Source organism: Bufo gargarizans, chromosome 11 (assembly GCF_014858855.1).
Source record: "Bufo gargarizans isolate SCDJY-AF-19 chromosome 11, ASM1485885v1, whole genome shotgun sequence".
In the NCBI taxonomy this organism is placed as follows: Eukaryota; Metazoa; Chordata; class Amphibia; order Anura; family Bufonidae; genus Bufo; species Bufo gargarizans.
Window position 1 is genome coordinate 50,684,755 of NC_058090.1, and position 21,293 is coordinate 50,706,047.

The following is a 21,293-nucleotide window of genomic DNA, read 5'->3' on the forward strand; positions in this document are numbered from 1 at the left end:
AAAGTTTACCTTGCACGGTGAGACGTATGAAAAATTAAAAATAACTCCTTACAAATGCTATTTGGCCATCTCACCCACCAAATAATGGAATTTAAAAAATGATCTAAATGTCATATGTACAATAAAAAAAGGTTCCTAGCATATAGTGACACAAAATACAAATTATGTAAAAAAACACTTTAAAAAAACTGTATTTAATGGTGTAAAAGTAATAAAACTATATAAACTTAGTATATATATATATATATATATATATATATATATATATATATCATAATCGTATCAACCCAAATAATTCAATTATTGTTTATACCGCACAATGAATCCCCATAAAAAAATATAACACTTCAGCACTTCTTTGATATAGTGAATTCAGTGTATTATTTTTTTTTTATTAGTTTCTTTTGCAAGGCAATTCAAATAATGCACGTGAATGTTTTGGTCAGAATTGACCTTCATCAAACACTAATTGCCAAAGAAAGAGCAGGAATGATAAGGATAAGTTATAAGGTATCTGGTGCTAGGTCAGGTGTAATCCCACCAGTGGAAGTGTGCTGACCTAGCGCCAGATACCTTATAACTTATGTATTATTTTAAATGCCTTGCAATAAAATAAAAAATGCACTGAATTTACCATATCAAAAGGAGTGCTGAAGAAGTTTTTATTAAATTGTATTAAGGGTTGGGAACCCAAAACAAAAGCACCCAAAGAAACTGGACCCAAGTGCCACACCAATTGTTCCAGTATAAGGCCTCATGCACACGAACGTTGTTCATCCGTTCCGTGCATTGGGGACCCATCCGTGACCCGCCGTATGCAGGCCGCAATACGGCCACGGACCCACAATGTTCGTTCGCGTGAGGATAGGTCATCAGTTACAATGTCTTGGAAAACCCCTTTAAACCAACTTGTGCTGAAGAAAAACACTAAACTATGTCTTGTCCTGAACCTGAAAATAAAGCCCTTAAACGTGTATGTCAGGCAAAAAAAGAAATCCTCATAAGGCAGAATTTCAGTAGCTACACTTGGCCAGGGATGGGGAGGTTGTTTTTGCCTTCCTCTAGAACAAACGGCTGTGTTGATGGTCATCTTATTCACCTTAGTTTAGAGCTACACATTCAGTACCACAATAAAAAGGTGTGACTAGCACATTAAATATCTGTTCGAATAATATGATAATTAATTAGACCTACAGTGCAGTCATCACTTTAAGGAATCTGCAGTGGAGTACGTCTGAATGAAGGCAATACATTTTTTGAAGCAACACTGCCACCTAGCTAACAAATGATGAAGTAGGCCATCCAACTCCTGTTCTTCAATTTCATCGTTACAAACTTGGAAAAGTAAAACTATCACTTACACATTATTGGTAGGTTTGTGGGGCATTTTACATCTCAAAAACACAGCAAATTACAAAATATGTGAATTTTTTATTTTATTTTTTTAACTACTGTATACTACAAAAATCACTCATTTCAAAATATTGTATATTTCACCCCTTCAATGTACAGAGCTCAAAATGCTGAACATTTGCTCATTCTGCAGCATAAACAGCAGATAAAAAAAGAGAGTTTGCCTGGTTCACGTAAACTAGCAGAAACCTTAATCTGTTATCTATAGGGGGGGAGGGAGAAATGACTGTGAAGCAATAGCATATACTATACATCAATAACCATGTCCATTGTATTCAATAGGTGCCCAGAGGAGCTCCAAGGCCAAGAGCTACACTGAAGCCCAGAGGAGCTCCACAGCTAAGAGACACGCTAAAAAGCTGAGGACCTCTAGAGCCAAGAACCACACTGAAGCCCAAAGGGCCTCCACGTATGAGAACCACACTTTAGTCTAGAGCAGGCATGCTCAACCTGTGGTCCTCCAGCTGTTGCAAAACTACAACTGCCCGAACAGCCTACAGCAGGGAATGGTGGGAGTTGTAGTTTTACAACAGCTGGAGGGCCGTAGGTTGAGCATGCCTGGTCTAGAGCAAACTGCGGCTGTTGTAAAACAAAAAATCCCATCATGCCCTGCTGTAGGCAGACTGGGAGTTGTAGTTTTACAACAGCTGGAGAGCCGCAGTTCGCCCATCCCTGGTCTAGAGCAGGAATGGCCAACCTGCCGCTCTCCAGCTGTTGCAAAACTACAACTCCCAGCATGCCTAGACTGCTTACAGCTATCAGCCTACAGCAGGGCCTGGTGGGAATTGAAGTTTTACAACAGCTTGAGAGCCGCACAGTCGAAACCCACGCTGAAGCCCAGAGGAGCTCCACAGCCATGAACTATGCTGAAGCCCAGAGGAGCTCCACAGCCAAGAGCAACTCTGAAGCCTAGAGTACCCCCACAGCCAAGAACCATACTGAAGCCCGGTGAACCTCCACAAGCTAGAACCATGTTCCCAAAGAAGCTCCGCAGCCAAAACCAATGTTGGACGAGTTCTCAGGGGACTTTGGTTCTTCTCAGTTCTAAATCAGACATACAGGACAATCTAAAGTACTATCAGGCCAGGGAAACACGTGATGGAAAATCCAGCAAAAAAAAAGCCTCTGGTTTAAAAGAGGACCTTTCACTTGCATAACCTTAATCTAATCATTATCCTAGTGCGGCCCCCACTGATGTCTTGGCACTTTTTATTTATTTTTTCTAAAGAAGTTTGTCCGCTGTGGTCCCCGTATCTTTTGTCGCCTCATATGCTAATGAGGCGACTCGGTTAAACTAGGCGTGGACTTGTATTTTTCCTGGGCTCAGTTATCTTCTCCCTGGCTGCGAGCGCATCCAATCAGAGCGCTCCGCTCTTAGCCAGGGAGAAGGAGCTCAAGTTCTCGCAGGAGAGGAAGCTGCGATTCTCACGAGAACTTGAGCTCCTTCACCCTGGCTAAGAGCGGGCGCTGTGATTGGATGCGCTTCCAGCCAGGAAGATAACCACACCTAGGAGAAATACAAGTCCACGCCTAGTATAACCGAGTCGTTTCATTAGCATATGAGGTGCCAAAAGATACCGGGACCACAGCAGACGAACGGGAGGTTCTTTAGAAAAAAAATAAAGCGCCAAGACATCAGTGGGGCCTGCACTATAAAGGTAGGATAATAATTAGATTAAGGATATCCAGGTGAAAGGTCCTCTTTAAATTTATAGGTGTGAAGAACCCAACTTAACATACAACTTCAATAGGTCTATATATTTTCACAAAAGATGATGGGGCAGTCATTAATAAAGACTAGCATTTTATGCAGCAGTTTTGATGGCCTAAAATGTGCCAGATTTATTAAGAAAAAGAGACCGTAGTAAATTTGGTGCATCTTTTGGAAGTCCATTTAACATAAAGAGAAGGTTCAGATTTTCCAGCTGACAAATCAGGAAGTACCTCACCCCTTCCATCCGATAGTCACTCTCCCAACTATATTTTCATCGTTGTAATTTTCGAAAGAAATGCCCGACTTGGGCATTCACAGCAAGACCAGTAATTACTGGTCTCAACCAACAGCATGGAAATGGGTCACATAGAGAGGACTTCCATGCCATCAATGTCTGCTTAATGTGGGTTTGGCCCCGGGACCCCATCATGCAACACAAAGAAAAGGCTTTGGTGTTGCACATACCACATAAGCTACTGCACCTTGTCCACATGGGCGGTTGTGCCTGGTGCCGTGGCCCGGTCTCCTTACACAGATTTATAAATGATATTGCACGCAAGCTGTCTGGAGATCCACATCAAATGAAGATGACATTACACATAAGAATGTAAAAATATAATTTGGCAGAAATAAAAATGTACAATACACAAAACCAGATGCACACATTGGATACAGCTAGAATACATGGTAAAATGGTAATTATACAGAACATGCAGAAGATTTCAGTACATGAGAGCAGCAGTTCAGAGAGAAATTATTGTGAAAGGAAGCTCTTCAGATGTGGAAAGTAAAGTGATGCCTGTACACAATATAATATTGGGTAGGAGTCTTGAGTTTTATACAATCATGTATAAACAGGCAAAAGAAAAGGTGGTTGTACTGTCCACAGCAACCAGAGCTTAGGTAATCTTTTTGAGTGCAGTTTGCAATATGGATGCGGAGCTCTGGTTGCTATGTGCAGTTAATTTTCCCCAAGATATATATACATATATACAGTGGATATAAAAAGTCTACACACCCCTGTTAAAATGTCAGGTTTCTGTGATGTAAAAAAAATTTGACAAAGAAATCTTTCAGAACTTTTCCCACCTTTGTGACCTATAAACTGTACCACTCAATTGAAAATCAAACTGAAATCTTTTAGGTGGAGGGAAAAAAAAAAAAAAAAAAACCACTAAAATAAATGTGGTTGCATAGGTGTGCACACCCTCTTATAACTGGGGATGTAGCTGTGTTCAGAATTAAACAATCACAATAAAAATCCTGTTAAATAGGAGTCAGCATACACCTGCCATCATTTAAAGTGCCTCTGATTAACCCCAAATAAAAGTCCAGCTGCTCTAGTTGGTCTTTCCTGAAATTTTCTTAGTCACATCCTACAGCAAAAGCCATGGTCCACAGAGAGCTTCCAAAGCATCAGAGGGATCTAATTGTTAGAAGGTATCAGTCAGGAGAAGGGTACAAAAGAATTTCCAAGGCATTAGATATACCATAGAACACAGTGAAGACAGTCATCATCAAGTGGAGAAAATATGGCACAACAGTGACATTAACTAGAACTGGACGTCCCTCCAAAATTGATGAAAAGACGAGAAGAAAACTGGTCTGGGAGGCGACCAAGAGGCCTACAGCAACATTAAAGGAGCTGCAGGAATATCTAGCAAGTACTGGGTGTGTGGTACATGTGACAACAGTCTCCCGTATTCTTCATATGTCTGGGCTATTGGGTAGAGTGGCAAGACGGAAGCCTTTTCTTATGAAGAAAAACATCCAAGCCAGCCTACATTTTGCACAAACACATCTGAAGTCTCCCAAATGCATGTGGGAAAAGGTGTTCTGGTCTGATGAAACCAAGGTTGAACTTTTTGGCCATAATTCCAAAAGATATGTTTGGCGCAAAAACAACACTGCACATCACCAAAAGAACACCATACCCACAGTGAAGCATGGTGGTGGCAGCATCATGCCAAGGGGCTGTTTTTCTTCAGCTGGAACTGGGGCCTTAGTTAAGCTAGAGGGAATTATGAACAGTTCCAAATACCAGTCAATACTGGCACAAAACCTTCAGGCTTCTGCTAGAAAGCTGAACATGAAGAGGAACTTCATCTTTCAGCATGACAACGACCCAAAGCATACATCCAAAACAACAAAGGAATGGCTTCACCAGAAGAAGATTAAAGTTTTGGAATGGCCCAGCCAGAGCCCAGACCTGAATCCGTTTGAAAATATGTGGGGTGATCTGAAGAGGGCTGTGCCCAGGAGATGCCCTCGCAATCTGACAGATTTGGAGTGTTTTTGCAAAGAGTGGGAAAATCTTGCCAAGTCAAAATGTGCCATGCTGATAGACTCATACCCAAAGACTGAGTGCTGTAATAAAATCAAAAGGTGCTCCAGTAAAAGTATTAGTTTAAGGGTGTGCACACTTATGCAACCATATTATTTTATTTTTATATTTTTTCTTCCCTCTACCTAAAATATTTCAGTTTGTTTTTCAATTGAGTTGTACAGTTTATAGGCCAGATTAAAAGGTGGAAAAAGTTCTGAAATTATTTATCTTTGTCATTTTTTTTTTTAGATAACAGAAACCTGACATTTTAACAGGGGTGTGTAGACTTTTTATATCAACTGTGTGTGTGTGTGTGTATATATCTTAAAGTTTGGAAATCGGGTGCAAGCTCCAGTGGGAATAGCGTCCCAGGATAATACGAATGATAAATAGAGCAGCACTCCAGTAAAGTGAAAAATGAAAGCTGTTCATTCACCCAGTGGTGACGCGACGTTTCGGCTCCAACATGAAGCCTTTCTCAACCTTCTCACTTGAGAAAGGCTTCATGTTGGAGCCGAAACGTCGTGTCACCGCTGGGTGAATAAACAGCTTTCTTTTTTCACTTTACTGGAGTGCTGCTCTAGTTATCATTCGTATATTATATATAGATAAAAATATATTTTATATGTGCTTGGGCATTTACTACTACACATAAAAGATACACATGGCAAAGCTTTGACTTACACAGTCAACGTCATTGAGGAATAAACCGCCCTCCCCGACATTTATACAAGATGAAAGACTTTTGAATGATGAAGAACAATGGATGAGAACCTTACAATGCAAGATTATACTGATAAAAATAAATACAGATTTTTTAAAACGTCTATTTCCATGTCCCTTCACCTCGTGTCTATATACAAACACAAAGGGTACGTACTCTGGTGCCCCCAGTAATAAATTATCTCCAGTTCTTACAAAGTGAAGGTTGGTACACATTAGATGGATGGTGGCCAAACCTGACAATTTCAGAGGGACCAGACGACCCTCTATTGTGTATTGAGCCTCCCAACGGCAGATGTGGGGGAACAGAATGATCGGGTAAAGTTGGATTTCAACCGCCTGATCTTTTTGTTCTAAAGGAGTCTAACAGCGGCTTCCTCCCCCTCTTCTTACCAAGAACAGATGCATGCTCGATGGAACAGGTATGTGTATGAGGGAGCTGACAGCTATCAAGTATATGGTTGTGCGTGATGCCAATGAGAAATACGTGACCTTGCATTAGAAGACTTCTCACTAGTGATGAGCGACTCCGTTTGTTTATCATGAGTTCTTCAACTGCAAGGGGCTGCCCCCTCTACTGGCAGAGCTGCTGCTTGATAGACAGGGCCAGACACCTTGAGCCAGCAATGCTGTTCCAAGTAGCGGCGCAAACGTAGAGGCTCTGCTGCCAATACTGAAGCAGCGGCTGTGTGTGCACCACTACACTTCTGAGTAGTGGCCCATGAACAGTCACTGCTCTGGAAGCAGAGGCACTGCAACTCGGAGCAGCAGTGCAGGCGCAATATTGTCAAGGCTTGGTAAAATGCCTGTCTGTTAAGCAGGTGGGGGGAGGGGGCATCTGTTTTGTGGTCTGCAAAATGGGGATCTGCAAAACCGGGATCCCACTTTTTTTTTTTTTTACTTAGAAATATCCGTTTTGCAGACAAGGATAGGACAAGAATAGGAACTTTTTTTTGTGGGGAACGGATGTGTGCTGACCCCATCTTTTGCAGCCCCATTGAAAAAAATTAAAATGGGTCCACATCCAATTCGCCAAAATAGAAACTACGGCCGGGTGCATGAGCCCTAATATTGCTGGTAAGTGGATGAACGAGAGATTTCATAACAAATGAGAAAATCTCTGAGGCCTCTTTCAGACGGGCACCCTGGATTTGCTCCGGATGCGTCCCGGGTGCATTGCGGAAAACTTGCGCGAGCGTGCACACAATTTCAGTCAGTTTTGACTGCAATTGCGTTGTTCAGTTTTTATCACGCCGGTGCAATGCGTTTTGCACACGCGTGATAAACTAAATGTGGTACCCAGACCCGAACTTCTTCACTGAAGTTCGGTGTTGTGTAGATGTTATTATTTTCCGTTATAAGGGAAAATAATAGCAATCCTAATACAGAATGCTTAGTAAAATGTTGCTTGAGTGGTTAAAAAATAAAATAAAAAAAATTTACTCTCCTCATCCACTTGATTTGCAGCCGGCATAGTCTTCTTTCAGGACCAGCAAAATGACCTTTGATTACGTCATCGCGCTCACCACGTGGTTACGTCAAAAAGGTCCTTTTGCAGGTCCTCAAAGAAGAACAAAGACGACGACGCCGGCTGTGCGATCAAGTGGATGAGGTGAGTTAATTTTGTTTTATTTTTCAACCCCTCAAGCCACATTTTAGTAAGCATTCTGCATTAACGCTACTTTCACACTTGCGGCAGAGAGATCCGGCAAGCAGTTCCGTCGCCGGAACTGCCTGCCGAATCAGTCAAAATGTATGCTAACTGATGGCATTAGTAAGACTGATTAGGATCATGATCAGTCTTAAAAATGCCTGATCAGTCGAAAAAATGCATTAAAATGCCGGATCAGTCTTTCCGGCGTCATCCAGCAAAACGGATCCGGTATTTATTTTTTTCACCTTTTTTTCAGTCTGCGCATGTGCAGAACGGAAGGACGGATCCGGCATTCCGGTATTCTGAATGCCGGATCCGGTACTAATACATTCCTATGGGAAAAAATGCCGGATCCGGCATTCAGGCAAGTCTTCAGTTTTTTTCGCCGGAGATAAAACCGTAGCATGCTACGGTTTTCTCTTTTGCCTGATCAGTCAAAACGACTGAACTGAAGACATCCTGAACGGATTACTCTCCATTCAGAATACATTATGATAAAACTGATCAGTTCTTTTCTGGTATAGAGCCCCTGTGACGGAACTCAGTGTCGGAAAATAAAAACGTGTGAAAGTACCCTAAGAATGCTATTATTTTCCTTTATAACCATGTGAGAAGGGAAAATATTACAGTAATTTGACTTTAATCAGTTTACTAACAATCTCCTAGCAACCATGCGTAAAAATACCATTGCATTCGAACTTGCTTGCAGATGCTATGCGATTTTTTCACGCAGCCCCATTCATTTCTATGGGGCCTGCGTTGCGTAAAAAAACTGCAGAATATAGAACATGCTGCGATTTTCACGCAACACACAAGTGATGAGTGAAAAATCACAGTTCATCTGCACAGCCCGATTGAAGTGAATGACTCCAGATTCAGTGCGGGTGCAACGCGTTCACCTAACAAATTGCACCCACATGGAATTCTCGCGAGTGTGAAAGGGGCCTAAAGCTTGTGCATTTCCCATTATCATTAAACGGTCAGCTTTAGGCTTCATTGATACCGCCATATAACAATTTCATGTGAGTGTCATATAGTGCTAAGGGATTAAAGCCTTTCCTAACCCTGCCCTTACCCAATTTTTGCCATAAAATACATGACAGGATGGTGAAGGAAACCTTACAACCATAACTGCCTCCAGGTATCCATTACCATTCCTAGACTTATCTGGGAAATAAAATTGCACATTTTTAGGTATTAAGGGAAGCCCAAAAAAATGCTAGAAATTCAGAATTCACATAAAACTTTTTTTTTTGCTAGAACTGGCATGAAATTCATGGTGTGATATGGCACAGGATAATCAGACCACCACCTCAAAGGGAAAACTGGTCCATATGAAATAAATGAAAAAGGCAGAAAAACATAAAAAAAAATAAAAAATACACCCCAACAACGGCCCTTATACAGTCCTGATCAAAAGTTTAAAACCACTTGAAAAATGGCAAAAAATCATATTTAGCATAGCTGGATCTTAACAAGGTTCCAAGTAGAGCTTCAACATGCAACAAGAAGAAATGGGAGGGAGACAAAACATTTGAGCATTCAATTTAATGAAAACAACGAATAAACTGAAACAGGCTGTTTTTCAGCTAATCAAAAGTTTAGGACCACACCTCCAAAAAAAAAACAAAAACTAAAAACGCCCCCAAAACAGAAATCCAACTTCCAAACATGAACTCAGTAATGAGTAGCTCCGCTGTTATTGTTTATTACTTCAAAAATTGGTTTCGGCATGCTTGATGCAAGCGTTTCTATGAGGTGAGTGGGAAAATTTCTCCAAGTGGTGAAGACGGCCGCACAAAGGCCATCTACTGTCTGGAACGGTTGTCCATTTTTGTAAACTTCCCTTGCCATCCATCCCCAAAGGTTCTTAATTGGATTTAGATCAGGGGAACACGCAGGATGGGCCAAAAGACTGATGTTATTCTCCTGGAAGAAGTCCCTTGTCCTGCGGGCATTGTGTACTGTAGCGTTGTCCTGTTGAAAAACCCAGTCGATACCACACAGACAAGGGCCCTCAGTCATGAGGAATGCTCTTGCAACATCTGGACATAGCCAGCGGCCGTTTGACGCCCCTGCACTTCCTGAAGCTACATTGTTCCACTAAAGGAAAAAGCACCCCAGAACATTATGGCGCCCCCTCTACTGTGGCACGTAGAAAACATCTCAGGTGGGATCTGCTTGTCATGCCAGTAACGGAAACCATCAAGGTTACATTTTTTCTCATCAGAGAATAAAACTTTCTTCCACCTTTGAATGTCCCATGTTTGGTGCTCTCTTGCAAAGTCCAAACGAGCAGTTCGGTGGAGTTCAAGGAGACGAGGTCTTTGAAGATGTTTTTTGTTTTTGAAGCCCTTCAGTCTCAGATGCTGTCTGATGGTTATGGGGCTGCAGTCAGCACCAGTAAGGGCCTTAAATTTGGGTCGAGGATCGTCCAGTGTCTTGACGGACAGCCAATTGGACCCTCCGGCTCAGTGCTGGTGAAATTTCTGTTGGGCCTTCCACTTGACTTTTTTTGTTCTATAACCCTCAGGATCATTTAAGAAATTCCAAATGACTGTCTTACTGTGTCCCACCTCAGCAGCGATGGCACGCTGTGAGAGACCCTGCTTATGCAGTTCAAGAACCCGACCACGTTCAAAAAGGGAGTTTTTTTGCCTTTGCCATCACAACGTGTGACTACCTGACAGAAAATGACAATGAATCCACATCTTTGCACAGATTTGGCCTTTTAAAAGGCATGTGGTCCTAAACTTTTGATCAGCTGAAAAACAGCCTGTTGCAGTGTATTCATTTTTTCATTAAATTGAATGCTCAAAAAAAAATGTTTTGTCTCACTCCCATTTCTTCTTGTTGCATGTTGAAGCTCTACTTAGAACCTTGTTAAGATCCAGCCATGTAAAATATGATTTTTTGCCATTTTTTAAGTGGTCTTAAACTTTTGATCAGGACTGTATACTACTAAAGCAAGACTGTGAGTAATTACTAAACAGCTTATATTTCAAGGATTGGCCTATGCCAGCACCTGGTGGTATGCCCAGGGATTATTTTTCATTTTGTAAGAGAATATGCCAAGCAGCGTATGTGGGCAGCCTTCACATTGTGCCATTCCAGTTTAACCCACATGATGTAAATACTTCTGGTACTAGTAACAGGTCATCAATTAGGCTACCTTCATACTAGCGTTTGAACACCACTGAAAGTCAATGGAGGACAGATCCGTTTTCTATTGTGCCAGAGAAAACAGATCCGTCCTCCAATGACTTACATTGTGTGCCAGGAAGGATCAGTTTGGCTCAGTTTTCATCAGACGGACACCAAAAGGCTGTGTCCGCCTCCAGAGCGGAATGGAGACGGAACGGGGGCAAACTGATGCATTCTGAGCGGATCCTTTTCCATTCAGAATGCATTAGGGCAAAACTGATCCGTTTTGGACCGCTTGTGAGAGCCCTGAACGGATCTCAGAAACCGAAAGCCAAAACGCCAGTGTGAAAGCAGCCTAAGCTGAAAAGAGAAGTACATCAGACATTCCAACATTACGCATATATCATGCAGATTCGTTGCCATCATTCTGGACTTTCCCAGATCAGTATTTTTCCTGCTGTCCCTTTTCCCCTGCTGCGAGTGCTCCAAGCTGCCCTGAAATCCCCATTCCAGACTGCTGTGCAAGCTCTCGAGTCCTCGCTCCATTCGATGCCCAACCTCAGCAGTGCAGATTGGGGATTTTAGGGCAGCTTTGAGCAGGGAATGGAGAGCAATGGGGGGAAAAAATTACCAATCTAGACTACTTATCTGCAGGACTAATAAATAAAAAGAAATATGAGGGGACACAGAAGTTGGGGACAATGTGGTTTTGTTTTAAATCTGTTGACAAGCGTAATACCTGCACATTCACATTGCGTTAAAAGGGGATCTGTCAGCAGATTTGCACCTATGAAACTGACCTGTTACATGTGCACTCGGCAGCTGAAGACATCTGTGTTGGTCCAGTGTTCACATGTGCCCGCATTGCTGAGAAAAATTATGGTTTGTTATATGCAAATGAGCCTCTAGGAGCAATGGAGGTGTTGCCGTTACACCTAGAGGCTCTGCTCTCTCTGCAACTGCCCCTCCCTCTGCACCTTGATTGACAGGACTGGGCAGGCATGATCACCTTTAGGGTCCAATTCACACGTCCGCAGTGTTTTGCAGATCCAAAAATTGAAGATCTGCAAAACACCGGGCCGGCACCCCAACAGAAATGCTTATTCTTGTCCGCAGCTGCGGACTGGAAATGCGGATACGGACAGCATACTGTGTACTGCCCGCATCTTTTCTGTCCCCATTGAAAATGAATCGGTCCGCACCCAAAGTGCGGATGTGTGAATGGACCCTTACACTGCATGTCTCATTTCAGCAAATGGCATTTATCATGTAGAGAAAGTTAATACTAGGCACTTACTAATGTATTGGGATTGTCTATATTGCCTCCTTTCTTTATTCATTTTTCCATCACATTATATACTGCTTGTGTCCACAGGTTTCGGCCACCGATGCAAAGCAGATACGAGGTGTTCGGGAAGGGAGCTGCTGTGCATCAGTGCCTATGTTCTCCCTCAAAGGCCGGCACTTTTTTCTATAGCATTCAAGCACGACCACCACGGATTTCAGGGCGGTCGTAATCCATGGAAATGGGCAGTGTATAATGTGATGGAAACATGAACCAAGCCAGCAAAGGAGGCAATATGGACAATCACAATACATTAGTAAGTGCCTTAAGACATGATAAATACCATTTGCTGACGTTTGACAACCCTTTAGTGGGCACTCTATAGTCATTTCTTCTCCAGTGACCTCAAAATCTTTACTAGCTTCTCGAACCAAGCAAGCAGCAGGACAGCACAATTTGGTTACCAACAAATAATCCCTTAGTACATTATGTGTCGTCAGCAAAGCTTAGAGTTCAGGATCTCATCCTTGAGGATAATCTAAGAAAAGCATTTGATAGGCAATAAGGACACTGGCTCCCTACAAAACTGCCCCTAGTGTGCCATGTGTGTTGGGGTCAAGTGCCTATATAGCAGCCACTGACTTCCCAGGGAGACACCCCGACTACACAACTGGTAGCTGCTTGTTTGGAAGGGATGCTCCAGAACGGTCAATCTATATGGCACATTCAGAAGGTCGGTAGGTAAACCTCTGTGGACTATCAGACACTTTATGGTATGGTCAGCCTATCTGGTATGTTCACAGAATAAAATATGAGATTGTATATACTACTCAACAGCTGGTGATATCCTGGTAAAAATCTAATAGAATGTTGCACGTTATGAATATATTTGATCATCTGTCGTTTTCTTCTCTTTTCATGGCTAAAGTCAGTCTTCTACTAGTTTCCAGTTGCTGGAATGCAATGGGTAATGGACGCTCAGACAACAGTTGGAGCCAAGGATACATTCAGGAGATTTGCACTGCTATACATCTATATAGATAAGAAATGGAACCCAATACATAGAAAAATGGAAAGATTCACAATAAAATGTTTTTAAGAGGTTTCCCATCTTTGTACTTGGATCCAGGAGCTCGTCTCCTGAGACCTAAGCTGCCAACATGAAGTAAAGGCGCTGTTTACATCACCAATATGGCTTCCATTCCACAACTTCTACTACTATGTTATTCTTGATGTCAAATTAAAGTTGTTATCTGGCTTTCGAACCGGCAACCTCTGCCCTGGACGTAAGAAAAAGCAGACTTGCCTGCCTGCGGTCCCGCCACTGCTTTGTTACCGTCCACTTCTGGTCCCCAAAGTATCAGGAAGCGGTTGGGTCCTGTGACCGCTGAAGTCACTCACAGACCTCAGCAGTCACATCGGCTTGAATGGTACCTAATAGTTGTACTGTTCAACCCGATGTAAGCGCTGAGGCCATGGTGGTCACGAGAGACTTTCTGGTCCCGCAGGGACCGGAAGCAGTTGGGAACAGAGCAGTGTTGGGACTATGTGCTGGGGAGTCTGCTTTATTTTTTATGTTCAGAGTCTGGATGATAGGGGTTGTCAGCTCCAAGGCTGGACAAACACTTTAATGGAAGTGTGTCACCAGGAAATAAGACCACTTACAATGTCTTGTAGGTAAAAGTACTTTTAATCCATAGGCAAATGTACAGAGGGCGGGCCTACGACATTCTGTGCACCCTTGCTCCTCCATCTTCATCTCATTCCTGACTGACAGGGCCAGGTTCCTGCATAGTATTCTTGCCTGGTCCTCTCAATCAAGGAGAAGGAGGGGCTGGCATTGGAAGTAGGAGGTGCCAGAGTGCATAGAGTGTCTTGGGTCCGCCCTCAGTGCGCTCATTTATAAAAGGATTAGAAGTACTATGTCTCCAGAATGAAGCAGTGGATCTCTAAGACATTCAGCTGGGCTAGCCCTACAAGGCATTGCACCTTGCCCGAATGTCCTGTTGAAAGGATCCTTTAAAAAATGGTAAAGTGATTAAAGTCTTATACACAATCTCTGTCTAGGGGCTCATGCACATGAACATTTTTTTTGAGGGTCCGTTCTATTCTTTTTGAATAGAACTGAGTAACTGAAATTACTCCGTGTGCATTCCATTTCCGTATGTCTGTTCTGCAAAAACGCATTACGGCCAAGAATAGGACTGTTCTATTAGGGGCCGGCTGTTCCGTTTCTGCAAAATACAGAATGCAGGCGGCTGGTATCTGTGTTATGCGGATCTGCAATTTACGGACCGCAAAACATCCAACTGTCTTGTGCATGAACCCTAAAGGAGACCAGCAAAATCCCAAAAGCAGCTATCGAGGATGACAGAACATAAAAAGCACAAAACATGAGTATTTGCAAAGTTACTTCATATATATATATATTGAAATAAAATATAAAATACCCACAGTCATGTTGGCACAAATGGTAAATGAATGTAACAATAAAAGCCACATTATTTTTGACATAAAAAAAACCCTCTATCATGATAAGGATAATGAGACGACAACAGATACAACCATGGTCATAGTTTACTCAATACTTGGCTCAATTGATTTTGAACCCCCTCCCCCCCTTGTAAAAAAAGACAAATTTATATCTGGTCTAGGCCACAGATAGATCACTGCCAAAATGTCATCTCCTTCTATATTCCAAGCCTCGCGATCCCTACATATCGTACAGATTTCACAGACACCAGTCAAACATAAAAACGCTATGGGTGCCTACCTAAAAGGAACCTGGTATCCTTGGAAATTTTAATTCAGACTTTACCTTTGAATATATTTTCTGATTTACCTGGAAAACACTTGCAGTCTGAATAGATGCCCCCCAAAACTTTAGCTGTAACCCAAGGAGTTCTACTTGGCAGAACATTTTGATTAATAAGAGCAGTTTCTATAATTCATCGAGAGAGCTTTCTAGAACTATGAGATACTTCATCTGAGTGGAAGCTGCACACCTAGAAATGAAGAAAACTTCAAACCAAGCAGGTGAAGGACTTTAGTTGGTTCTTTAAACAGAACGCATTAGAACGTGTGCATTGACCCTCCGGCCGTTCAGATTCGTGATAGAAGAGCGCCGATAGCTCTCCAAAGAGACTCTTACATTACATACACGGAGCTCAACTCATGTTTGAAGTAAATAAATGCATATATAATAAAAATCATCTTATTTAATACTGCCGCACTTTGCTATCCCAAGTGAGGACGCTGTCTTCTCCTCTTCCGTCGTTTCAGCCGAAGCCTTCAAGGACGTGGATGCTGGGAGGGCTAATCAGGAGGGTTTTAAATGATCATCTGGACATGGTCTACACAACACTGTACAGATACACGGTCAAGATTTACACTACATGCTCAGATACACGGCCCCGAATATACATCACAATGAGAGTCCCATGACTTGGCACAATTTCAGTCCTGAAAAGTTCTCCAGCCGGACAAGTGGAGAGTCCTGCTCCAGTCAGATGTGCTTGATGCTGTATTTCCCTTTCTGCAGCTGTGAAATGTACAATTTAGACTTGCTGCCATCTGGCCTCTTAAACCAAACCTCATCACTGTTAATCATGGTGATGACGGCACTAGAAGAGAAAAGAAAAGCACGGGCAGGTTACACGGGGTGGGATTTGGTGGTGGTGAATATCTAGTAGAGGTCACGTGTAAGCTTGACAGTCCTGACCAGGATCAATAACAGCGTGTACCACGTAGGAAATGTGCCATCGTACATCCAGCCTTACTGTTAATTAGCGGGTCATATCGATACCCCAGTCTACAACGGTTGTGCGCTTTTGACAACCCTTTTTGTTACTACAGTTCCCTGACAATTAGCGGATCACAGGTTGTACCTGCCCAATTCAGCTGCAGTGCCCGCAGTGGAGAAATGAAGCATGACAGGCAGCGATTAGAAAGGTCCACCTGTGTGATGTGCTGGGTCCTCCAGAGTAAGAGAAGTCCCAGGGGAGGCACTGCCTCTACTGATAGAACATGTTGCCACAGAGACAACTCCATCTGAAAGGGTCAGAATGACCTAAAAAATAAAAAAATGGGCATAGTCACCTGACCGATCCCTTGCCGCTCGTTTAATGACTCTTCCAAGTCCCTGCTACTCTCCATTTCCTTGTCCTTCCAGATCTAGCCAATAACAGGTGTATGCCGTACATGCCACTACTACTACTGTACAAGGTCTATCTATACAACATGGTATTTTGCACAGGCACCCACTTTGGGCATGTTCCAAACATCGAGAAAATGATAAATGTGCAAGATCAGTATTGAACCTGCAATCTGCACATTTCACAGTTTTTAGTTTCCAAACTGAGTGGACAGATCAACCAGATAGGGACATCTATTCTCTAACCGGTTTTAATTTTCTGATTGCAGATTTTCTTATTCTAAGTTTTGAACATGATTATAGGGGCAGCCATCTTGCCTGAGCTTTTCTTAACAGCATTAACATTTTAGAGATATGCTTTATAAGCAGCCACCATGGGCTATAGACATAATGGTCAGGAGAGGACCCCATTTGCATCTATGGGATAGTTTTCTAGGCACGCTCTGTGACCTGTGCAGAGAGGGAGCAGATAAGCTGGGATATCACCGATTGTGAATGGCGGATTCTGTGTTACCTATATACAGATGATATTACAGGCAGGATTAGAATGACAGATAAGTAGTTAAAGGGCTTGTCTCACCTCAGACTTTGGGCATATATCGCTAGAATATGTCCCACCTCTGGGACCTGCACCTATCTTTAGCACAGATCCTGCATGTGCATCCGCCCTCCATTCATTTCTATGGGAGGGCAGAAAATAGCCGAGCGAAATGAATGGGAAGCGCACTGCGCAAGCACGACCACCGCTCCATTCACTTCTATGGGGCTGACGGAAATAGCAGAGCCAGCACTCGGCTATTTTTGGCGCTCCCATAGGGAGCTGTGCACCCTCATTCACTTTGCAGGCTTTGTTCTAAAGATAGGAGTGGGTCTCAGAGGTAGAGTAGGGTAGTGATATGCAGTAAAGTGATCTGTGCTTACTATTATTAAGCCTAGTGGCCAGTGTGAAAACTGCAGGATTTTTTTTTTTTCTTCAATATAGATACTGACATTGAAAAGTCAAAATTACATTAGCAAAAATTATTTACGAATATATGCAACATAAAAAAAATTATTTAAACAATAGGTCCCTTTCTGATGAGACATTCCCTTTAAAACACAGGTCCATTCCTGATTATTACCTGGTTGGGTATTCGTCTTTCTTGTCGATGCAGATGGTCTGCCCTCGACCATACCACTCTCCATCGTAATGCAGACGACCGTCCTCTGACCTGGCGCTGTGCTGATGCTTTTCCATCTTTACTGTAACTGAGGGGGGCAAAAATAATACAAAAACACAAAACACAACAGTGATAGAACAAAAAGACTTCATATTACATACAAAGCGAAGAGAAAAAATAAATACAAAATATATAAAAATCAAGAAGGTGGTAGACAATAAAAAACAACCCATACTGACCAGCTGCAGAATGTTAACTATAATCTAGTTTAGTACTTTGGGTTTTAGAACATTACAACATGGACTCTTAAAATAGGTTTAAACTTTGACGCTCGCTGCCGACATGACACTCAACAAGAACAGCTCTCCTCTGGTGACAGCAGAACTTGCTGTTGGCACCACAAGCACTGTTCATATACTGCACGTGTGTGTATGAAGCCCAATACTGGCATGTGCTTGTTTCATCACGTGCCACATAGAAACTTCCCTGCTGTTGTGTTGTTCACTGCCTTCATAACGAACAATTTACGATAGTCCTGATCTACCATATCTATACTATTCTGGTGCAGGGAGTCTGCCAAATAGATACAGCCCTCCAGGCTTCCTCTTAGGGCCCATTTACACGCATTTTTCTGTCTGCATTCGTTCCGCAATTTTGCGGATCAGATGCAGACCTTTTCATTTCAATGTGACCACATGAGTTGTGGACAGCACACTAGCAGGTTCATAGGAACGCTCGTTAGCTATCATCTGCCAATGTAAAAGGTACCACTGATGAATGAGCGAAACGCTTATTTATCAGGTAATCGCATCTTTCATGAGGACACAAAAATCATTGTTTGCCAGTCTAATCATGCCATGCTGCTGGCAAATAATGATTCAGTCTATGGACGAGCGATGGCATTAGCGATCATTCCCCCCCATACTGTGGCTGATATCCCTGAATGTAAATGTGGCGATCAATGGGGAGCAGGCGATTGCTGGGAAGTAACGCTTCCCTTCCGACAATCGTCTGCTATACCTGTGTAATACAGCCCTAAGGCTCATTCTGCTCAGTACATGTATGGAGAGCAAAAAGAAGGGGCACCACACAGTGCAATCAATGCCCTGGAGGACCGTGTGAAAAGAGCGTATAGGGAACTGCTCACCTTAGTGAGGCTCAACTCTGTATCGGACATATATAAACCCTGGCTGCAGACCATATAGCAATGCCCACAAAATGATAGATAAAGAAAAAAGACAAAGTGCTGCCAGGGAAAAGAGATAATATGAACCTCTATCATGCTTGTTGTAACAGACAGCGCGGCGCGTTTCAGTGCAGAACATCTTCATCAGGCCTTACAAGCGAACAGTGACAAGACCGGGTTATATAGAAAAGATAAAGGTGCCAAAACAGGTTGCCCTCTAATTTCATTTGCATAAAAACCAAGACATGATTATTGATAAAGTCATAAAATCACAGATAAATCCATCTAAAAGATAAAATGCAGTAAACAAAACGAGTAAAAGTGGTCAAAAGCACAGCTCCATGAACTATACCACTTTCATGACCTATTCTGATGGCACCACTTACACCACTTTCTGATGACTCCTTTTGCCTTGTTTTTCTAGTGCCTACACCACAGAACATTGGGGGGATTTATCAGAGACCGATGCTTTATGTGTGGAGACCAACCATTCAGCTTCCAAACAGGATTCATGTTGCTGCAGTTTCAGAAACCTATTTGGTGTATTAGCAAGTATTTGTTTGATCGGGGTGATGGGAAAATCTGAGTTGTCCACCATGGAACAGTGCCAGGACACAGCATTAGATCAGCGGCTATTCACACTGAGCATGGCATTTTATTATACAGCATCTAGTGTTAATGGTGTGGTTTTTACTAGATTTCCACGACTTTCACAATTTTTACATATAATATAGACAATGTTGCTTACTGCATGTTACCTTTCAGTTGATTTTTATCTGTGATTCTATGGCATCAATCATTACTATTGCCATATCTTGGTTTCATTCTTGGGGCGTACTGACGCTTACAGTAGTGCCGCGGCCTTCTCAGAGCTTAGCCTAGGCCATGTGACATCAAGTTTAATCGGTCACATGACCTAGGAGCAGCTCAGCCTAGGCCATGTGACATCAAGTTTAAATCGGTCACATGACCTAGGAGCAGCTCAGCCAAGGCCATGTGACATCAAGTTTAAATCGGTCACATGACCTAGGAGCAGCTCAGCCTAGGCCATGTGACATCAAGTTTAAATCGGTCACATGACCTAGGAGCAGCTCAGCCTAGGCCATGTGACATCAAGTTTAAATCGGTCACATGACCTAGGAGCAGCTCAGCCTAGGCCATGTGACATCAAGTTTAAAATCGGTCACATGACCTAGGAGCAGCTCAGCCTAGGCCATGTGACATCAAGTTTAATCGGTCACATGACCTAGGAGCAGCTCAGCCTCATAGAAGCGAATGGAGGTGAGCTGCGATACCAGGCACAGCCGCTATACAACGTACGGCACTGTGCTTGTTGAGCTCTCAAACATTTGATCTATGGGGTTCCTGGGTGTCAAATCCCAACTGACCAGATACGGATGACCAATCCAGAGGATAGCTCATCAGTATAAAAGTCTTGGGAAAAACCCTAAAATCAGATTATGCTCTATACCGTATGCTAGTTTTAAGCATACAGGATACATGGCCAGAAGAACATGGCTGCTTGCTGCCAAAAACCACTGTGGCCCCTGTCCAAGCATTGCTGGTAGGACAGTCAAAATTAAATATACCAGAATTGGGTTCACACAGGATCCCAAAACCATTCTAGGTGGACAATTGCCTACATGAAACACATGAACTACTTCTTGCATAGGATTCCCCTGACCAACCCATAACACTGCAGCCGTCCACTACTATGGGCCGCTGGAAACACATCCATAACAAGTGCCATTCACTGACTGTCAGCGTCTGTACCATGTAGTGTAGCAATCTACTTACCAGATGGGGGGTCAGTCCTTTGCATATCAGGTGCTGCATGCCTGGATGCACTGTGAGGCAATATGTCCCCTGTGGTAAACGTTACATTGTTTCATTACATAATGGTCTTATTTCAGGAAAAATTAGTGTTTTCCTTAGCATTCAGCAATAGATATGCTTGTCTGAAAATTAAAATATACGTTATAAACTAACCAACTCTCGCTTCACAACTTACCTTCTGGTTTTACACGGTGAGGACCCAACGTCGCCATGGCCTGATACAGGAACAAATAAAAAGATTTGTTTTACAAAATATAAAAACACAGCATCGATAAATGTGCAGGAATCGGCTGGAGCAGTAATAAAACTAGTAACTTTGGGATATAAAAAAAAGCATTTTCCACTTCTCCTACTGTAGGCAGCGATGCAAACTGTGGAGATGTGCGGGCTCATGCAATTATATGGACTGTACGGCTATGTTCACACAGTGAGGATTTGTGCTAGGCAAAACAACCATAGATTGAGGATATTCCATGGCAGAAAATCTGCAAATGAAAGTCAGATATTCGCCGCGGCATGCAGATCTGAATATGGATCAAGTCTACTGTTCAACGTAGCAAATCCACAGCAGAATAGTTTCAGATGCTGTCAGGATTGAGGTGCGGAAATGGTGCTTAAATCCTGACAGAATCCACAACATGTGAACGATCTAGGGGGGGATATTGGACAATGTGTCCGTTTTGTGGTCAAAAAAAAAAA

General features: G+C 42.7%; 1 protein-coding gene across 2 annotated transcripts in view; it reads right to left on the reverse strand.

The window, feature by feature from the left end:
• Positions 1-14,668: 14,668 nt before the first annotated feature.
• The window catches only part of BRMS1L (BRMS1 like transcriptional repressor), a 90,081-nt gene continuing 83,456 nt past the window's right edge, over positions 14,669-21,293 (reverse strand). The window contains exons 8-11 of one of the 2 annotated variants that reach the window (XM_044271736.1): positions 20,770-20,809; positions 20,556-20,624; positions 17,534-17,660; positions 14,669-15,882 (exon numbers count right to left, since the gene is read on the reverse strand). In XM_044271736.1, the coding sequence (XP_044127671.1) occupies positions 15,765-15,882; positions 17,534-17,660; positions 20,556-20,624; positions 20,770-20,809 (354 nt within the window). In that variant the 3' untranslated portion in view covers positions 14,669-15,764. The remainder of the gene's footprint in view (positions 15,883-17,533; positions 17,661-20,555; positions 20,625-20,769; positions 20,810-21,293) is intronic. The other variant, XM_044271737.1, reaches the window with a different exon arrangement.